The sequence below is a fragment of the Alexandromys fortis genome, unplaced genomic scaffold, assembly GCF_014885135.2.
Source record: "Alexandromys fortis isolate MF-2015 unplaced genomic scaffold, M_Fortis_MF-2015_v1.1 scaffold_205, whole genome shotgun sequence".
NCBI classification, from domain to species: Eukaryota; Metazoa; Chordata; class Mammalia; order Rodentia; family Cricetidae; genus Alexandromys; species Alexandromys fortis.
In genome coordinates, this window is record NW_026068107.1 from 213,155 (window position 1) to 228,853 (window position 15,699).

Below are 15,699 nucleotides of genomic sequence, written 5' to 3' on the forward strand. Positions count from 1 at the left end.
ATCTGTCACAGAACTGTGCAGGCCCTGTGCATGCCACCACAATTTCTGTGAGTTCATATGTGAGCCAGTCCTGTGGTGTTTAGGTTTTGTTTCTTTGGTGTTCTCCATCTCCTCTGTTTCAATCTTTCTGCATCCTCTCCTGCAGAATTCCATGAGCCCTGAGGATCTGATTAGAGATTTCCATTTTAGGACTGAATGTTCCAAGATCTCTCTCTCCTCTCCTCTCCTCTCCTCTCCTCTCCTCTCCTCTCCTCTCCTCTCCTCTCCTCTCCTCTCCTCTCCATTTATCCCTTTCTCTGTGCACATTGTCAATCTGTGGGTCTCTGTGTTTGTTCCCATCTAATGCAGGAGGCAACCTCTCCAATGATGGCTGACAAGGCATTGATCTATGACTATAGCAGAATGTTGTTATGATTCATTTTATTGCTATGATCGTTTAGCAGAACAATAGTATTTTGTTTTCCCCTAGATTGATGGCCTATCTGGTCTCCGGTTCTTGGCCACCAAAGCCATGGGGATGGGTTCCATCTTATAGTGTTCCTAATATCATCTCAGATATTGGTTGGTTTCCGTATAAGCTTTGTGCCACTATTGCACTAGCACATCTTGCAGGTTGGTCATCACTGTAGATCGAAGAGTTTGTAACTGTATTGGTGTTTACCTTTCTCCTTTGGTAGTTATATCTTCTTCAGTTTCTTTCTTCAAAGTCTTAAAATTTTTATCATACAAGTATAAGTGAGTGTGAGTGTTACAGCTCTGGAGCTGCAAAGCTGTCCTGACTTATGGGGAAGCCAGGGTATACCTAGAGCCACAGTAGGACAGCTCTGGAGGGGTAGAGTCGCAATAGGACTGTTCTGAAGACTGGAGCCTCAATAGGATAGCTCAGCCCTGAGTTCAAGGTCAGGGATTGGTTGATTTCCTGCTCAGGGATTAGTTGGTTTTGTGTTTCTGTTGGTCAGGGGCAGAGTTGGCTCTGGTTTTAGATCCTGTGTGTGTTTCTTCACTAACTCTGGATGCAGAGTCAGAGTTGGGTTTCTTTGGCTGCACATTTTATCCTACAACAAGTCTTTCATTTGCTTGGTTAGAATAACTCCAATATATTTTACATTATTTGAGGTTACTGTGAAAGGTGTTTTCCTGATTTCTTTCTCGGTCTATTTGTCATTTGTATATAAGAAGACTACTGATTTTTGTGTATTAATTTTGTATCCTGCTACTTTGCTGAAAGTGTTTATCAGCCCTAGGAGTTTTCTGGTGAATTTTTTTTTAAGTTGTTGATGCATACAATCATATCATCTACAATAAAGATACTTTCACTTCTTTTCTTCCTATTCGCATCCCTTTGATCTCCTTTAGTTGTCTTATTGTTCTAGCTAAGACTTCAAGTACTGTATTGAATATGTATGGAGACAGTGAACAACTTTGTCTTGTTTCTGATTTAAGTAGAATTGCTTTGAGTTTATCTCCATATGGGTTAATGTTGGCTATGGGCTTGCTACAAATTTCCTTTATTATGTTGAGCTACATCCATTGTATCCCTAATCTTTATGGGACTTTTATCATGAAGGGTTAGATTTTGTCAAAGGCCTTTCTGTAACAAGATGATCGTGTGGTCTTGTTTTTCAGTCTGTTTATATGGTGGGTTATATTTATCAGTTTAAGGATGTTGAGACAACCTTGCCTGTCTGTGATGAGACCTACTTTATCATGGTGGCTGGTCTTTTTGATGTATTCTCAGATTCAGTTTCCAAGCATTTTATAGAGAACTTTTGTATCAATGTACATAAGGGAAATTGGTCTGTACTTCTTTCTCTTTGTTGGGTCTTTATGTCGTTTAGGTATCAGAGTAACTGTGACTTTGTAAAAATAATTGAGCATTTGAGCATTGTTCCTCTTGTTCCTGTTTTGTAAAACAATTTAAGGAATGTTGACATCCTCTTCTTTGAAAGTCTGGTAGAATTCTGCACTAAAACATTCTGGCCCTGGATTTTTTGGGTTGGGAGACTTTTATTGTTGGCTTCTAATTCGCTAGGGATTATAGGACTGTTTAAATTGCTTATCTGATGTTGATTTAACTTTGCTAGATCACATACATTCAGAAAACTATACCTTTCTTTTAAATTTTCCAATTTTCTGTAGTCTAGGTTTTTAAGCTATATTCTTACGATTCTCTGGATTTCCTTGGTGTCTATTGTTATGTCCCCTTTTTAATCCCTAATTTTGTTAATTTGGATCTTTGCTCTCCACCATTTAGTTAATTTTGCTAAGGTTTTGTCAATCTTATTGATTTTTCTCAACGAAATAGCTCATCTCATTGATCTTTTTTATTTTTGTGTGTTCATTTCTATTTTATTGATTTCAGTCTGCGTTCTTGCCATCTACTCCTCTTGCATGTTATTGCTTCTTTTTGTTCCTGAGCTTTCAGGTGTGCTGTTGAATTACTAATATCTCTCCTCTTTTATGTACACATTTAGTCTATGAACTTGCTTCTTAGAGCAGCTTTCATTGTTTCATTGTATTCCTTAAGTTTGTATGTGTTCTGTTTTCATTTACATTCAGTTCTAAAAAGTTTCTAATTTCTTTCTTAATTTCTGTTTTAACCCATTTTTCGTTCAGTGGTCACGCTGTCTTACTATTATCTGGTCATTTGGAATATAGCACAAAAGGTAAACAATTCATAAATCACTCTGGTTTTTACTCCATTTTCAACTGTGTGGCAAATATATCATATAAAAGAAACATTCTAATTAACATTTAGTACCCATAACTTCATTTTAATATTTTCCCTCTATTCTGGATATTTTGACAATTTAAAATTAAATGGTTTCTATTTTAATATTTATGAAGGGGCTAAATTTCAAAACATAACTTGACTAAAATAAAAATTTCAATTAGTTCATTGTCAGATAAAAAATAAAACAAAAGTTTCTGATTGCCCATCTTGTACATTAGCTCGTTTTCAAACATAACACATGTGCAGACAAGAACTATTCTGTAAAAAGATCTAATAATTTTAGGAATTTGTTTCTAAAACCGGTTGCCAACATGTCTGAACACACAAAAAAATGAATTAAACTTTGAGGTTTTTACAGAGAAATAAATACTACCTGGACTGAAGATTCTGAAAACTACACAGGTAAAATCTGGGCTAATTTATTTGAAATAGGGCTAGTTATTAGAAATATGTAGTGTATTAAAGTAGTATGCTTCCTTCTTTTGAAGTTACCTAGACTTGAAATGCTATATGCCTGTGACACACAATGGGAAATCACAATGTATGATGGTAGATTTCTATAACAGAGAGACAATATTGGGTAAGCTATGGAAAAAATCAAGAAAGAACATTTTTTTTCCTTGAAAGGGGAAAAATATTAAATAGAAGTGTCAAGGGAAAGAAAAACATGATCAAATAAAAAGACCTTTAATTTAAGGCAGCAATACTCTTTTGGCATTTAAAAGCATTTGCCCTCGTATATCATCTAATGTATCACAACCACCATGAATACATTTTTTAAACATATAGATACTGAATGATGACTACGCAATGATGGAATAAATTCATAGTCTAAACCACATAAGTAACAAGTCACTTATATCTTAACTGCTTGTTTAGCACTAAATGATTTTTTTAAATAAACACTCTAGTTGTCAAATCACATTATAAAAATTCTGGTTGCAGTGTTTTATTGTGCTGAATTACATTTGAAAGGAAGAAGTTATCTGCTTCACCTACTTTGATACTAGTATATCTGGATTCTATTATACAAATCTATGTATAGACATCGTTTAGTCTGTATCATTGGTATGCATTTGCAAAACATTTTAACACTGTAAACTTTACAAATTTTAATATTAAGCATGGTGAAAGGTGTATACGCTACTACAATAATGCTAGTGTATGTCTACACAAGGCGTCATAGTGATATCAATCAATTTGAGGCAGGATTACCAATGCTTTTAGATTTTAATAGTAAGAGAAACAAACATTAAAAGAACCAAAGAGTCACAATCTCCAGAGCAGTGGAGAATAGAAATATCTTTAATACCACTGATATGGCCCTGAGAAAAATCTTCCTAAAATTATTGTTAGAAGAAAGCCATTCTTCATCTCTTGATCCATCAAAGCGTTTCCATTTTCTGGTGTTTAATCACAGATCATGATCCTGGAAATATGGTTAAAGTTCAATAATATGAAAGAAAGAAGGCATAGTCAATTTCACATTTAATGTAATCAGTTCATCAGAGAGAACATTAAGAGCAGTTATATTCCACCTTGCATATTTATTGTCACCAATATTTTTATGAGAACAATTTGTACCTTTCTAGAACTTACCGTTAAAATGTTTTCCTTTTTTGTATAGTGAGAATTGAACCCAGTACCTTATGCACGCTAGGCAAATGTGTCACTGCTGGGCCCTAAGGTACGTTCTGTAGATTTACACCTTCCTTTGAAAGTAGGACCCAGCAATATCTTCATCACAGGTTATAAGTTACAAGTATTAAGTCGGATCTTTTCACTTCCACACTCAGACCCCAAATGTTCAGAAATAAATCCTGCTTTTATTTCCTCAAAATTCCTCTATCTTACCCTCCAACTTACCATGTTCTAACCAAGAATAAATTTTATACAACTTCAGAAACTTTCAAAGACAATTCTATCTTCATTTTTCATCCTACAACTCTTCCCAGATCCTCCCCACCTTCCTACCCAACCAACTCCAGGCTTCCTTTCTCTTTCTTATCAGATAATAAACAAAAAACAAGCCAGAATTTTAAAAAAGACTCCCCCACAAAACCATAAAATCACTATATTGGTAACCATAGTCTACAAGCAAAATACCAGCAGGATTTATTTTATTAAATGTCCAAATAAAGCAACATGAAACCAAAAAAAATCTTCAAAAATGCTATTGAATTAGCTTTTTTTTAGTTTTTTGTTGTTGTTGTTGTTATTGTTGTAGTTGTTGAGCTTTTTGGTTTTTGTTTTTTTGTTTTTTTTTTGTTGTTGTTTTTGTGAAACAGGGTTTCTCTGAGCAGTCCTAGCTGTCCTGGATTAGATTAGGCTCTCCTGGAACCCATAGATCTGCCACTTGGAGATCCACCTGCCTCTGCCTCTGCCTCTGCTGGGATTTAATGTACCACCACCTGGTCCATTGAGTTAATTTTGTGTTGGTCATTCAACATATGGCATGGACCCTGTCCTTAAGTGTAGTTTATATACCTAGTAAGACTCCATTGGAAAGAACTAAATTTTCCTTCCAATCTTCAATCTGCAGAAAAGGAAAGTATGCATTCCCACCCTGAGAAGCTGTGCTTAAAAATAGGAGGAAGGGAACCAAATTACAGGGGGACCTCTTGAATGCCTCACACAAAAAGGAAAAGTTTTTTTTTTTTTTTTTTTTTTTTTGCACAGAATCAATTTTTTTTAACTGAGATTTCTCCTGAACTTGCTAAGTTCATCTTATTGTTTGGTACTGTTGGCAGACCTTAAATGAATATTTTGTAGCAGGCATTCTGGAGTCTCACTGGGGAAACAAATCACTCTTAAGGGAAGACCCCATCCCCAGAAGTAGATGGCTAACACAAAGCAAACTCAATACCATCTTTGAAGGTTTTGTCTCATAATGTTGTCAGGGTATTTTATTTATTGTTGTTGTTATCATCATCCTTATAAGTCCTTTTGTATATATATCACGGTTTCTAGTTTTGTGTATTTATGGTATCCCTATGTATGTAATCCTGTGTGTTTCTGTGTACACATGCACTTTGTATGCTTATTCTTTGGCTCCTTTTCCTTTGGTTGTTTTGTCTTATTCCAATTTGTTTGCTTTTATTTTAATATCTTATTTTGTTACTATTCCTTAGTTGTCTGTTTCTTTTTCAAAAGGAAAGGACAGGGTGTTGATCTAGATATGAGAGGAGGTGGGAAAGAACTTGGAAGAGCAGGGTGATGTGGGATTCCCCTCTATATGCTATGAATATCATTGGTTAATAAAGAAACTGCTTTGGCCTATAGCAAGGTAGAACTTTACTAGGCAGGGAAAACTAAACTGAATGCTGGGAAAAAGAAGGCAGAGTCAGGAGAAACCATGTAGCCCCACAGAAGACAAATGCTGGAACTTTACCCAGTAAGCCACAGCTTTGTGGCGATACACAGGTTAATGGGGATGGGTTAATTTAAGATATGAGTTAGCCAGAAAAATGCTTAATCTATTGGCCAAGCAGTATTACAAATAATATGATTTCTGTGTGATTATTCCGAGGCTGAGCAGCTGGGAACAAGCAAACAGCCTCCATACAACAGCAGGGGGGAGGGAAAACCATAATCAGAATATATTATATAAAAAAATCTATTTTTAATCAAAGAAAACTGTACTATAAACTAGACATCTACAGCCGTCTAGTGTCTCTACTAGAATGAAAAGAATGAAGAGGGTGGAAGAAACCACTGTGCTCCACATTAAGCAGAATATGCAATACTTTTGGACAGTTACAAATTCAGGAGGATGTAAAAATCTGTCACCTCGTCAATCACCTGGATTGATTCAGTTGATCTGGCTGGCTTAGGTAGGTGTCTCCTTACTCCCTCACCACTCCGTGAAAACTCCTTCCTGAGGCAGAATATTTGGTGGAAGAGAGCAACCGTCCCTAATGGAGGAAGCAACTGTTCTTTAGTCAGGAGTCCATGAATAGCTGAGTGTCCCTGCTAGAATTTTTCAACAAGCTCAGCAACTCAGGAACCTGTAGGGAGTACCCTTCAACATAAATGCCAATTCAGAAATAGCTGAAATAATTAATTGGGGGAAGTTAACCCTAAAAATGAGGCCTCAGAGGGACTATATTTGTGTAAATATTACATAAAGTATCACTTTGAGAATAAGCCAAGTAGTACTGTTACTCAATCCAAGTCCATTTACTCATGGCTGAAAAGGGAATCAAAGAAATGAGAACAAGTTGTTAGGCCAAGAAAAAATGATTTATTTGTAATACCAACAAAATGAGAAAAGACTAGGACCTCCCAGGGGAAAAACATTTCAACTCAGTCCAGGTTTCAAGCTCTTTTTCATCCTCAGGAAAGGAGAAATAAATGACTGTAGATTAAGGCACTCCTCCAGTGGTCTGAAATGGAGTATTGTGAAACCTAGATGTTGGTACACACAGAAGCATGGAATTGTGATGCTTCTGTGAACCTTGGAAATATTTTTGGTTGCCTTTGTCTTGTCATTTTCGGCCTCAGAAGGAGAAGTTTCCGTGCATTTCTTGTGCAGCTAACATGACTATATGCTGAGTTGAACAGAAATCACACCCAAAAGTTAAGCTAGCAAAAATAGCGTGAACACAGAAGTGACATGCTTTTCTAAAGCCTTGTTTTTGTCACTATCTGTAGCCTCAAATGAAGAATGAGTACTTTCAGCGAAAGTGGACTTCATGTCCCTGAAAAGTAACTTAAGCAAAATGCACACATCAGATTATTATCTACAGCAATGCTAGTGGGAGACTCATATTATTTGGCAGTGTGACCTTCAAATGTAGTGACTTTATTTTCAAAGGCGTTAAATGAACCGCTATTTTTCTCTAATGGGAGTCCAGAAATCATCAGACATTGGAAGAATTTCCTTTTCTTTTTTTTTTAAATTTTCTCTTTATTTTGTCTTTGTGTCTTTCACATCAGGCATCTTGATTCCATTCATCTCCCCATCCCTTCATATCTGCCTTCTGCCCTTGCAACCTCCTCCCCCCCAAAAAAAAATAAAATAAAATTTGAGAGAAATAAAGAGAGAGAAATCTCATCGTGGAAGAGACATAAACTGTAGTGTGACACAGTTTATCCTTCTGTCCATACATTTTTACTTGCAGATGTTCATTGCAAAGAGTCATTTCTCTGGTCCAAGGTCTCTGGTTTTGGCTATACCTTAAATACTGGTTGCTCACTGGGGCTCCTCTTGGATGCCCTGTTGTTGCCCTGTGTCATGGAGATCCTGCAGCTTTGGGTCTCCAGGACCGGCCCCTTCATATGCTCCAGCAGATCATAGATGGGGTGGATGTTGGGGTGGATCATCTCATAACCCTCGTTCTGAGCCTGGGTAGCTATAGGGTTGGCCAGCCTGCTAGATCTCTTGTCCCTTGCCCCTACCACCTACAGCAGATAAGGGAGCTGATCCCCCCTCTCTCCAGCTGCAGCACTCCAGAAAGTGTGCCCTGTACCTTTTCTCGGCAGCACAGTAGACCTGACCTTTTTGACAGGGGTGCAGGGGAACAACCCTAAGAATGTGAGCCTGAGAGATCTGGTCCCATCCCTCATCTGCCATATGGTAGCACGGGCAAGTGAGAGTAATCTTCCATCTCCCCATCCCTCGCTGCCTGTGGCAGTTGGGAAATTGGCCCTGAGGTCATAAAAGAAGAGCTGTCCCTGTCCCTCACCAGCTGCAGCACTTGAGAGACTGACCACTACACCTCGCCTGGATAACACAGTAGAGCTGGCCCTGAAGATGTAAAAGTGGGAGAGCCAACCCTGAGAACACAAAAGCAGGAGAAATACAGTGACTTTTAAAGCAAGTGAACCAAGGGAGTTTATTCAGCATTTCATTTGGTTAAAATATTTATGGTAAGTTCTTGCCCACCACCACTTCTCCCCTTCTCTTTTGGACTATGTCTCCTTATTGTAGATCCAGCTGACTCAGAATCCTCTATGTAGACTAGACTGGTCTCAAACTCAAAGAGGGATGACTGCCTCTGTGTCTGCCTCTACATGTACCTCCCGAGTGCTGAGATTAAAGAGATGCACCACCACAACTGGTTAACAATACTTAAAGTAAAAGAAGACTTATAGTATTGATAATACTATGCCATGCTACCTTAACTACACCTACTACATTAGAGTTAACTTACAGAACACTTTCCATATGCTAATCACTATATACTATCTCATTGACTTGTTTACTCCTCTTATTGATCCTACAGGGTAGGTACTATTATTTTATACAATTTTTTTTACATAAAGTAGTTAAGTCACTGAAAAGTCTACTAAAGATTACTCACTATGCAGATGGAAGTTTCTGCCCCACCTGGTCCCGCAACCATTCAATCTCAAAGAAACACACAGAGGCATATATATATAAACCATTTGGCCTATTAGCTCAGGCTCATTATTAACTAGCTCTTAGGACTTAAATTCAGCCATCTGGCTTAGTACCTTTTCTCAGTGCAGCATTCTCATTTTGCTTCCTCTGCATCTGGCTGGTGACTGCATCTCCACCTTTCTTCTTCTCAGAATTCTCCTAGTCTGGTCACCCTGCCTGTACTTCCTGCCTGGTTACTGTCCAATCAGCATTTCATTAAACCAATATGAGTGACAAATCTTTACAGTGAACAAGACATTATCCCACAGCATCACTGTATCTCACAGATGGGAAAGGGAAATAACCAAACAAAATTCTAGCAGTTTACATGTTACCAAGGCTAACAGGTATTTGTTACTTTATGCATTTTTGTAACATCCCACAGGACAGAGCAAGTGCCAATGTATGTAAGCAATAGGGAGTGAGATTTCAATTGAAGACATGTGTAAATAATCAGTTTCTGTATAAACTTTGAATGTCAAAAACTAAATGGAATGTCTTAGCCACTGTACATTGTTTACAGGATGTAAAGAGAATAATGACAGGAATGAAAACATTAATGAATTTGGAATTCTCTAAAAAAGAAACCACACAAATGAAAAATAAACCCTTCATGGTAGACTAAAGGAAGCACAGGTGAACTTGATTTTAAAGATACACAGCACAGAAAAAAAAATGGAAAATCCAAAAATTTTGGATAAACTATACAAGTAAATTAACTTGTATTTCAATACAAACTAAGTCCACAGTAGAGCAATAAAAAGTTAATAAAACTGGATATTTCACATGTGAATTTCTGTTCAGAAACATAGTAAATAGCCAATGTTTGACAAAGAATAAATTTCAAAATCCTCACAAATCTGATATTTCAAATATGAATTTATGTTCAGAAAGATCTCAAAACTGCTTAGGTTTAGAAAAAAAGTCGATTTCAGAACTCTCACAGATCTGATGCCTAGTTACCCTGGAAGTATAAAACAGAAAAAAAAAAAGAGTTCCCTCTCTGGAAGAAAAATCTGCATAAGGAAGTGGCATTCATGCTTTTTAGATAGGTGAGAAGGAGGCTCATGTTAAAGATCATAAAAAGGTACAAGCCAAAACATGTACCATTTGTGACGACAGCAAACTATGTATACATGATTTTAATCCTGCTATTATGTGGTCAGCTGAATTATTACATAGTTTAATACACAATGTCTTATCTATTGCATCTATCTTTTGGGGTTCAGCTACCTCAAGACCCAAATATTTGTTGGTTTAACAAATTAATGTCAGCCTTTTCAACCACAAGACCAAAAGTTCATTATTAAGAGTTTAGGGTTTCTGTGAAATCTAATTCTTCCACTATGAATAGTAACTATGAAATGATGGTGATTTATACGGAGGGGAGAATAATAACACATTGTGCACTAAGTGCTCTCCCACTTCACAGAACAAAAAAGTTCTCTTGACTATTGTAGATGTAGATGGACTCATGCGTGTTTTGATGTATATCAATCAAAGTACAGTCATTAGATTTACATACTTTATACACTTAAGAGGTGTAGAATCGGATGCTGACTAATTTATCCTAGACTTTCTATTTATGACAGTTGACGGGCTCAAAAACAAAGAAAAGAGTTGGAAAGAAAAATGAAAGATTAACTATCATGGAAATAACAGGATATTAGAAAGGTGATTTAATGGGGATGTGGGTTAAGCACAAAAATCAGTATTTGAGGGGTATTTTTTCAGATTCATTTACCTTATTGTGAGTTTTACTGGATGTGTGTCTGTGCACTATGTGTGTGCCTGCTGTCGTTGGGGGTAGGATACCTAGAAACAGTTATGGGGGGGGGGGTTGTGAGCTACTGCGTGGGCGCTAGGAATCACACACAGTTCCTCTGCAAGGACAAGTACTCTCACGTGCTCAGCCATCTGTCCTGTGCCCTTGAAAAGTTTTGTTTTGTTTTGCTGCCAGAATTTTGCTGTGTAGTTCAGAGTGGCCTGGAACTGGCTATGGAGACAGAACTCATTTGAGGCAATTCTATTGTCTCTGTACCCCGAGTGCTGGGATTACAGGCATCTGTCATGTTGCCGATACTGACCACGTTAACTTGGTTTATGGGGGTGAAACAGTGACATTTTAGTGCAGGGTCTAAAGGAAAGGGGACACCTGAAGTCTCAGTTGCTGAGTGGAAAGTCAGACTGAGACGTAGCGTTGGGATGCAGTGGGAAAGAGGTAACCCTGGGGAACCAGATGCCAGTCCTCTCTAGCAACCAAGAAAAGGCAAATAAAGGGGGGGGGGGTGTGAGTGAAAATGTCCGTTGTGTCTGAGGTCAAAAGATTCTGGCAAATGGTGCCAAATGGTCGCCAAAGTGGTTACTAGGGATCTCAGCCTGGGAGTGACGCGCGCCCCTCACGTGACCAGGAGCCTATGTCTGCCCAAGTCTCTCTCGTCCCAGTCATTTTTGCCTGTCCAGACACCGTCTTTCTATTACCCTTTGGTCGAGAAGGAAAGCAGAAGTAAGTAAGTTCCCTGGATCCTCTAGATTTGGTGATTGTCAGAGGTGACTTGTAGCCAGCGGGATCGTACCTGCGTGGCAGAATCCGAGCTTCCACTATGCTCCAGCCCCGCCCCCGCCCACAATTTCGGTGCAGAAAATGGTGGTCTTGGGAGTGGGGTGGGGTACAAAGGATGATGTTCTATGTGAGGTCTGAGGAAGGTGAACCCCAAGGGATCTGTCTCTGGGTTAGCTGATCCCCCACAAAAAGGGGTGTGCGTCACCGGGTCCGCTTCTCCCCCTATCCCCGCCCCCTACTCTGTCTGGCGTCTATTTGCAGATTTTCGGGTCTCACGCAGGCTCCTCAAAAGGGGCCACACGGGCCGGAGGTCGGGGTAAGGTTGGGCAGTGGGACAGGATGGGGGGGGGGGCGGTCTGAGACCGAACTCGGAGGGGAACAGTTCGCGGACCTCACCGCTCCGCCCCTGTCACTGCAGGAGAGGCCTTGTGGCAAGGCCTGCCGGGAAAAATGGTGGTCTTTCGGGAAGGAGGGGCTGCTCCGCAGCCGCGGGCGGGAGAGCCCAAGAGTCTGGGAGTAAGCTAAGGTTTAAAACCACCTCAATCGGGCAAAGGCAGGGATTGAAACTCGGAACCAGGGTGTTTATGCAGCCCACCAAGTATTGTGACTCTGGTCTGCTTTTTCTTGTCTTAAGAACAGCTGCTTGAAGAAGAAAATTCTCAGCATGGAAAACTCGGGCAAAGAAAATGAAGAACTCGCACAGAGCACTCTAAAGACCGAGGAAGAGCAGCCTCCGGTGGAGCAGTCTCCTGAAAATCAGTTCTCCGAGGAGGAGCAGTCCTCAGAGGATCTGTCCTCCGAGGAGGAGTCCTCAGATGAGGACTTCTTTCCTGAAGAGCTTCTGCCTGAGCTGCTGCCAGAGGTGCTGCTGTCAGAAGAGCGTCCTCGGCAGGAGTGCCTCTCGCCCAAGGACCTGTTCGAGGGCCGTCCAGCCATGGAGCAACCTCCCTGTGGGTTGGGCGAACACAAGCTAGAGGAGGGAAGTTTCAAAGAAAGGCAGGCCCGTTTCCGCCCTCGGTTCAGAGGAGTCATCCATGGCAGAAATTTAAGCAATGAAGAAATGATACAGGCAGCGGATGAGTTGGAAGAGATGAAGCGAGTACGAAATAAACTGATGATAATGCATTGGAAGGCAAAACGGAACCGCCCTTATCCTATTTAATGTGTTCCACCTTTCTTTGTTTTGCTTGATAAGAGTATTGCTCCCTGAACTTATCTTCTTACATGCCTTTTTCTTTCTTAGTTGAATTTTTTGTGCAGTTTTATTTCAGGTGTTTGACTTGTAACTGGCACAGGATTCCTTTTATTGTTTTTTTCTTTAACGTTCTAAAATCCGAGTCCGATCCATTTGCATGGAAAGAGAAACATATATGTGAGGTGATAAAAGCAAAAGTTATATACATAGCATCCCATTTTTGTAAAAGGAAAACACATTTATATATTAATATGCAAAGAAAAGCTTAAAACTATATACTTAAAGGCTAACTGACATTGGTTATCTGTGTGGTAAAGGATAATAGGTGATTTTTATATTTTTTAAATTTTGCTTTATCTAAAGTCTCACTTTTCATGATGAATACATTTTATTTGTTGCTTAACAAACAATGTAGTGAAAATGTGAAGCAATTCTAAAAAAACAAAACTTGCTAGTCAGCTTATAAAGACAATGTGATCCTTAATAAATATTTATTGGAACTTAAAAGTTAATACTATGTTTCTTTTGAATCTTTTTCTAAGGTTTTTTATTTTATTTTATGTGTCTGGGTGTTTTGCCTACACCAGGTGTATGCGTAGTGCCTGTGGAGATCAGAAGAAGATATCCGATCCTCTGGAACTGGAGTTTCAGATGGTTGTGAGCCACCATGTGGGTGCTGGGATTTGAACCCAAGTCCTCTGGAAGAGCAACACATGCTCTTAACCACTGAGCCATCTCCCTAGCCCCTCTTCTGAATCTCTTAGGCAGAAATATAAATGAGCTCTTTACTATCAGTAGGAAAAACATTTTCCAAGTTAAATACTAGTTAAAAAAAAAACCTTCCGGAGCTGCTGTGAAACTAAGAGGAAAAGATCCTTTGAACTCTTTTTTTTTTTTTTTTTTTTTTTTTTTTTTTTTTGTAAGTCCTTCCAATCTCTAGAGAATCCTTTGGAGCACAGGAGAATAAGAACTAAAGAAATCTCTCTTGTGCTCACCCAAGATTCCTGTGAGATTCCAAGTGAGTGCCGTAGTCTGTCCATGCTCTGCTGTGCTCATATGCATTGCCACACCTACCAGGCCCAGCTGCCCTTGCTGCTAGATCCTGATGTTTCCACTGGACCATATTCTGCAAATATCCTCACGGTGGAATACCTGGTTTGTAATCCCTAGTGAGCCACAACTGTAGTGTGCCTCCTTTGTATCTATGGAGAATATTCTTTCCTCCAGCTTTACTATTAAACACACCCAAGTGTATATAATCACAAGGCTGTTAAGGCTTTGATACAGTAAAAGAATGCATAATTTTTGTTTAAGATGCTAGGCAAAATGGCTCATTCCATGATTTTTTTTTCTCTTAAAGTCTCTTGTTCCTTCCTGTAGTCAAGCATGAGGTCACAGAGACCTGGGATAGGAAGTCAGATTTGTAAGACGCTGTGTGATTAGAGTAGAAACTCCCTTTCCACATACCCAAGGTTAACTGTAATCTCAATCGCCTTATCAACCTTAGAGCTTAGAGTGTGTTTTCTCTCAGGGGCTTCTTGCATAATTGCCTTATTTATTCAGTTAACAGGTGTAAAGTAAAGAGGAAGATAGATGTTAATGCCCATGTGATAGTAAATGAAGCCTGAAATCCCAACTCTTGGGAAGTTGAGGAAAAGGGTTGCCTCAAGATGGGGGCCAGACTAGGCTACACAGTGAGTTCTAGGCCAGTATGAGCTATAGAGTGAGACTCTATGTGAAAAATAAATCAAAAACAAAGTCTCCCAACAAAAATACAAACTGGTACATTCCTGTCTTCAAGAGTATATGGAAAACAGTAGGCAGGCAGATCTCCATAAGTTCAAGACTGCTCTGCTCTACATAGTGAGTTCTGCGTCAACCAGAGCTACACAGTGAGGTCTTGTCTCAAAAATGTGAATAACAAATATTAAAAAATTGTATTGATACATGTAAAACTGGAATAAAATATTGAAAATATGTTATATATTTACAAAACAAACACCTCAGTTTATCTATTGGAAAATGGTCAAATAAGTTAATCCACATGAGAAGCAATGAAAATCCTATAGACAAATAAGCACACATGTATACTATTTTCCATATACAAAACACATTCATAGATAGTATTGTATATGTGTATATACATGCATACATATAAATGTATATTAATAGGATCTAACTGACACTGCATTAAAAATGCCACATCCTGTATTTCATCCATTGAAATATTTTTATGGACAGCACAGTAGAGATGACCTTAGCGTGTGTGTGTGTGTGTGTGTGTGTGTGTGTGTGTGTGTGTAGCGCGTGGGGGGGGCAGGGGGCAGTGGAGAGGTGAGCTTGAGAGATCTGGTCCCGCCCCTCATCTGCCATATGATGGTGTGGGAGGGGAGAGATGCCCCTCAGGGACTGTGGCAGGTGGGAGAGCTGTCCCTGCCATTCACCAGTTGCAGCACTTGGGAGATTGGTCCCCGTACCTTGCCTGGATAACCCAATAGAGCTGGCCCTGAAGGTGTAGGTGTGGATGAGCTGACCCCGAGGGAAAGCACGAAAAATGGCCCTGCCATTCCCTCATCACTGCTAGGCTTGAACTAGCCAGGGCAATGCTGGAGAACACATCTTAGAGGTGAAGACAGGGTAGAACTAGCAGGCTCACCAACCCTGCAACTACCCAGACCCAGAACTAGAGTTATGAGTTGGCCCATGCCAACATGCACCCTAGCTACGATCTGCCAGAGTATGTGAAGGTGCTGATCCTGGAGACCCAACACTGAGTAGCAACAGGATATCCAAGAAGAGCTCCAGTGAGGGCTCGGCATTGA

The 15,699-nt window shown here is 39.5% G+C and overlaps 1 protein-coding gene across 5 annotated transcripts; it reads left to right on the forward strand.

The window, feature by feature from the left end:
* The first annotated feature begins 11,490 nt into the window (after positions 1 to 11,490).
* On the forward strand, positions 11,491 to 13,389 carry Tceal1 (transcription elongation factor A like 1). 5 transcript variants are annotated; one of them, XM_050124166.1, is made up of 2 exons: positions 11,491 to 11,625; positions 12,317 to 13,389. In XM_050124166.1, the coding sequence occupies exon 2, from the start codon at positions 12,347 to 12,349 to the stop codon at positions 12,842 to 12,844; it is 498 nt and encodes a 165-aa protein (XP_049980123.1). In that variant the 5' UTR covers positions 11,491 to 11,625; positions 12,317 to 12,346; the 3' UTR covers positions 12,845 to 13,389. The 5 variants fall into 5 exon arrangements, with proteins under 5 accessions (XP_049980123.1, XP_049980125.1, XP_049980124.1 ...); XM_050124168.1 differs by having other exon boundaries at positions 11,545 to 11,629; XM_050124167.1 differs by having other exon boundaries at positions 11,545 to 11,625; positions 12,322 to 13,389.
* The last annotated feature ends 2,310 nt before the right edge of the window (positions 13,390 to 15,699 follow it).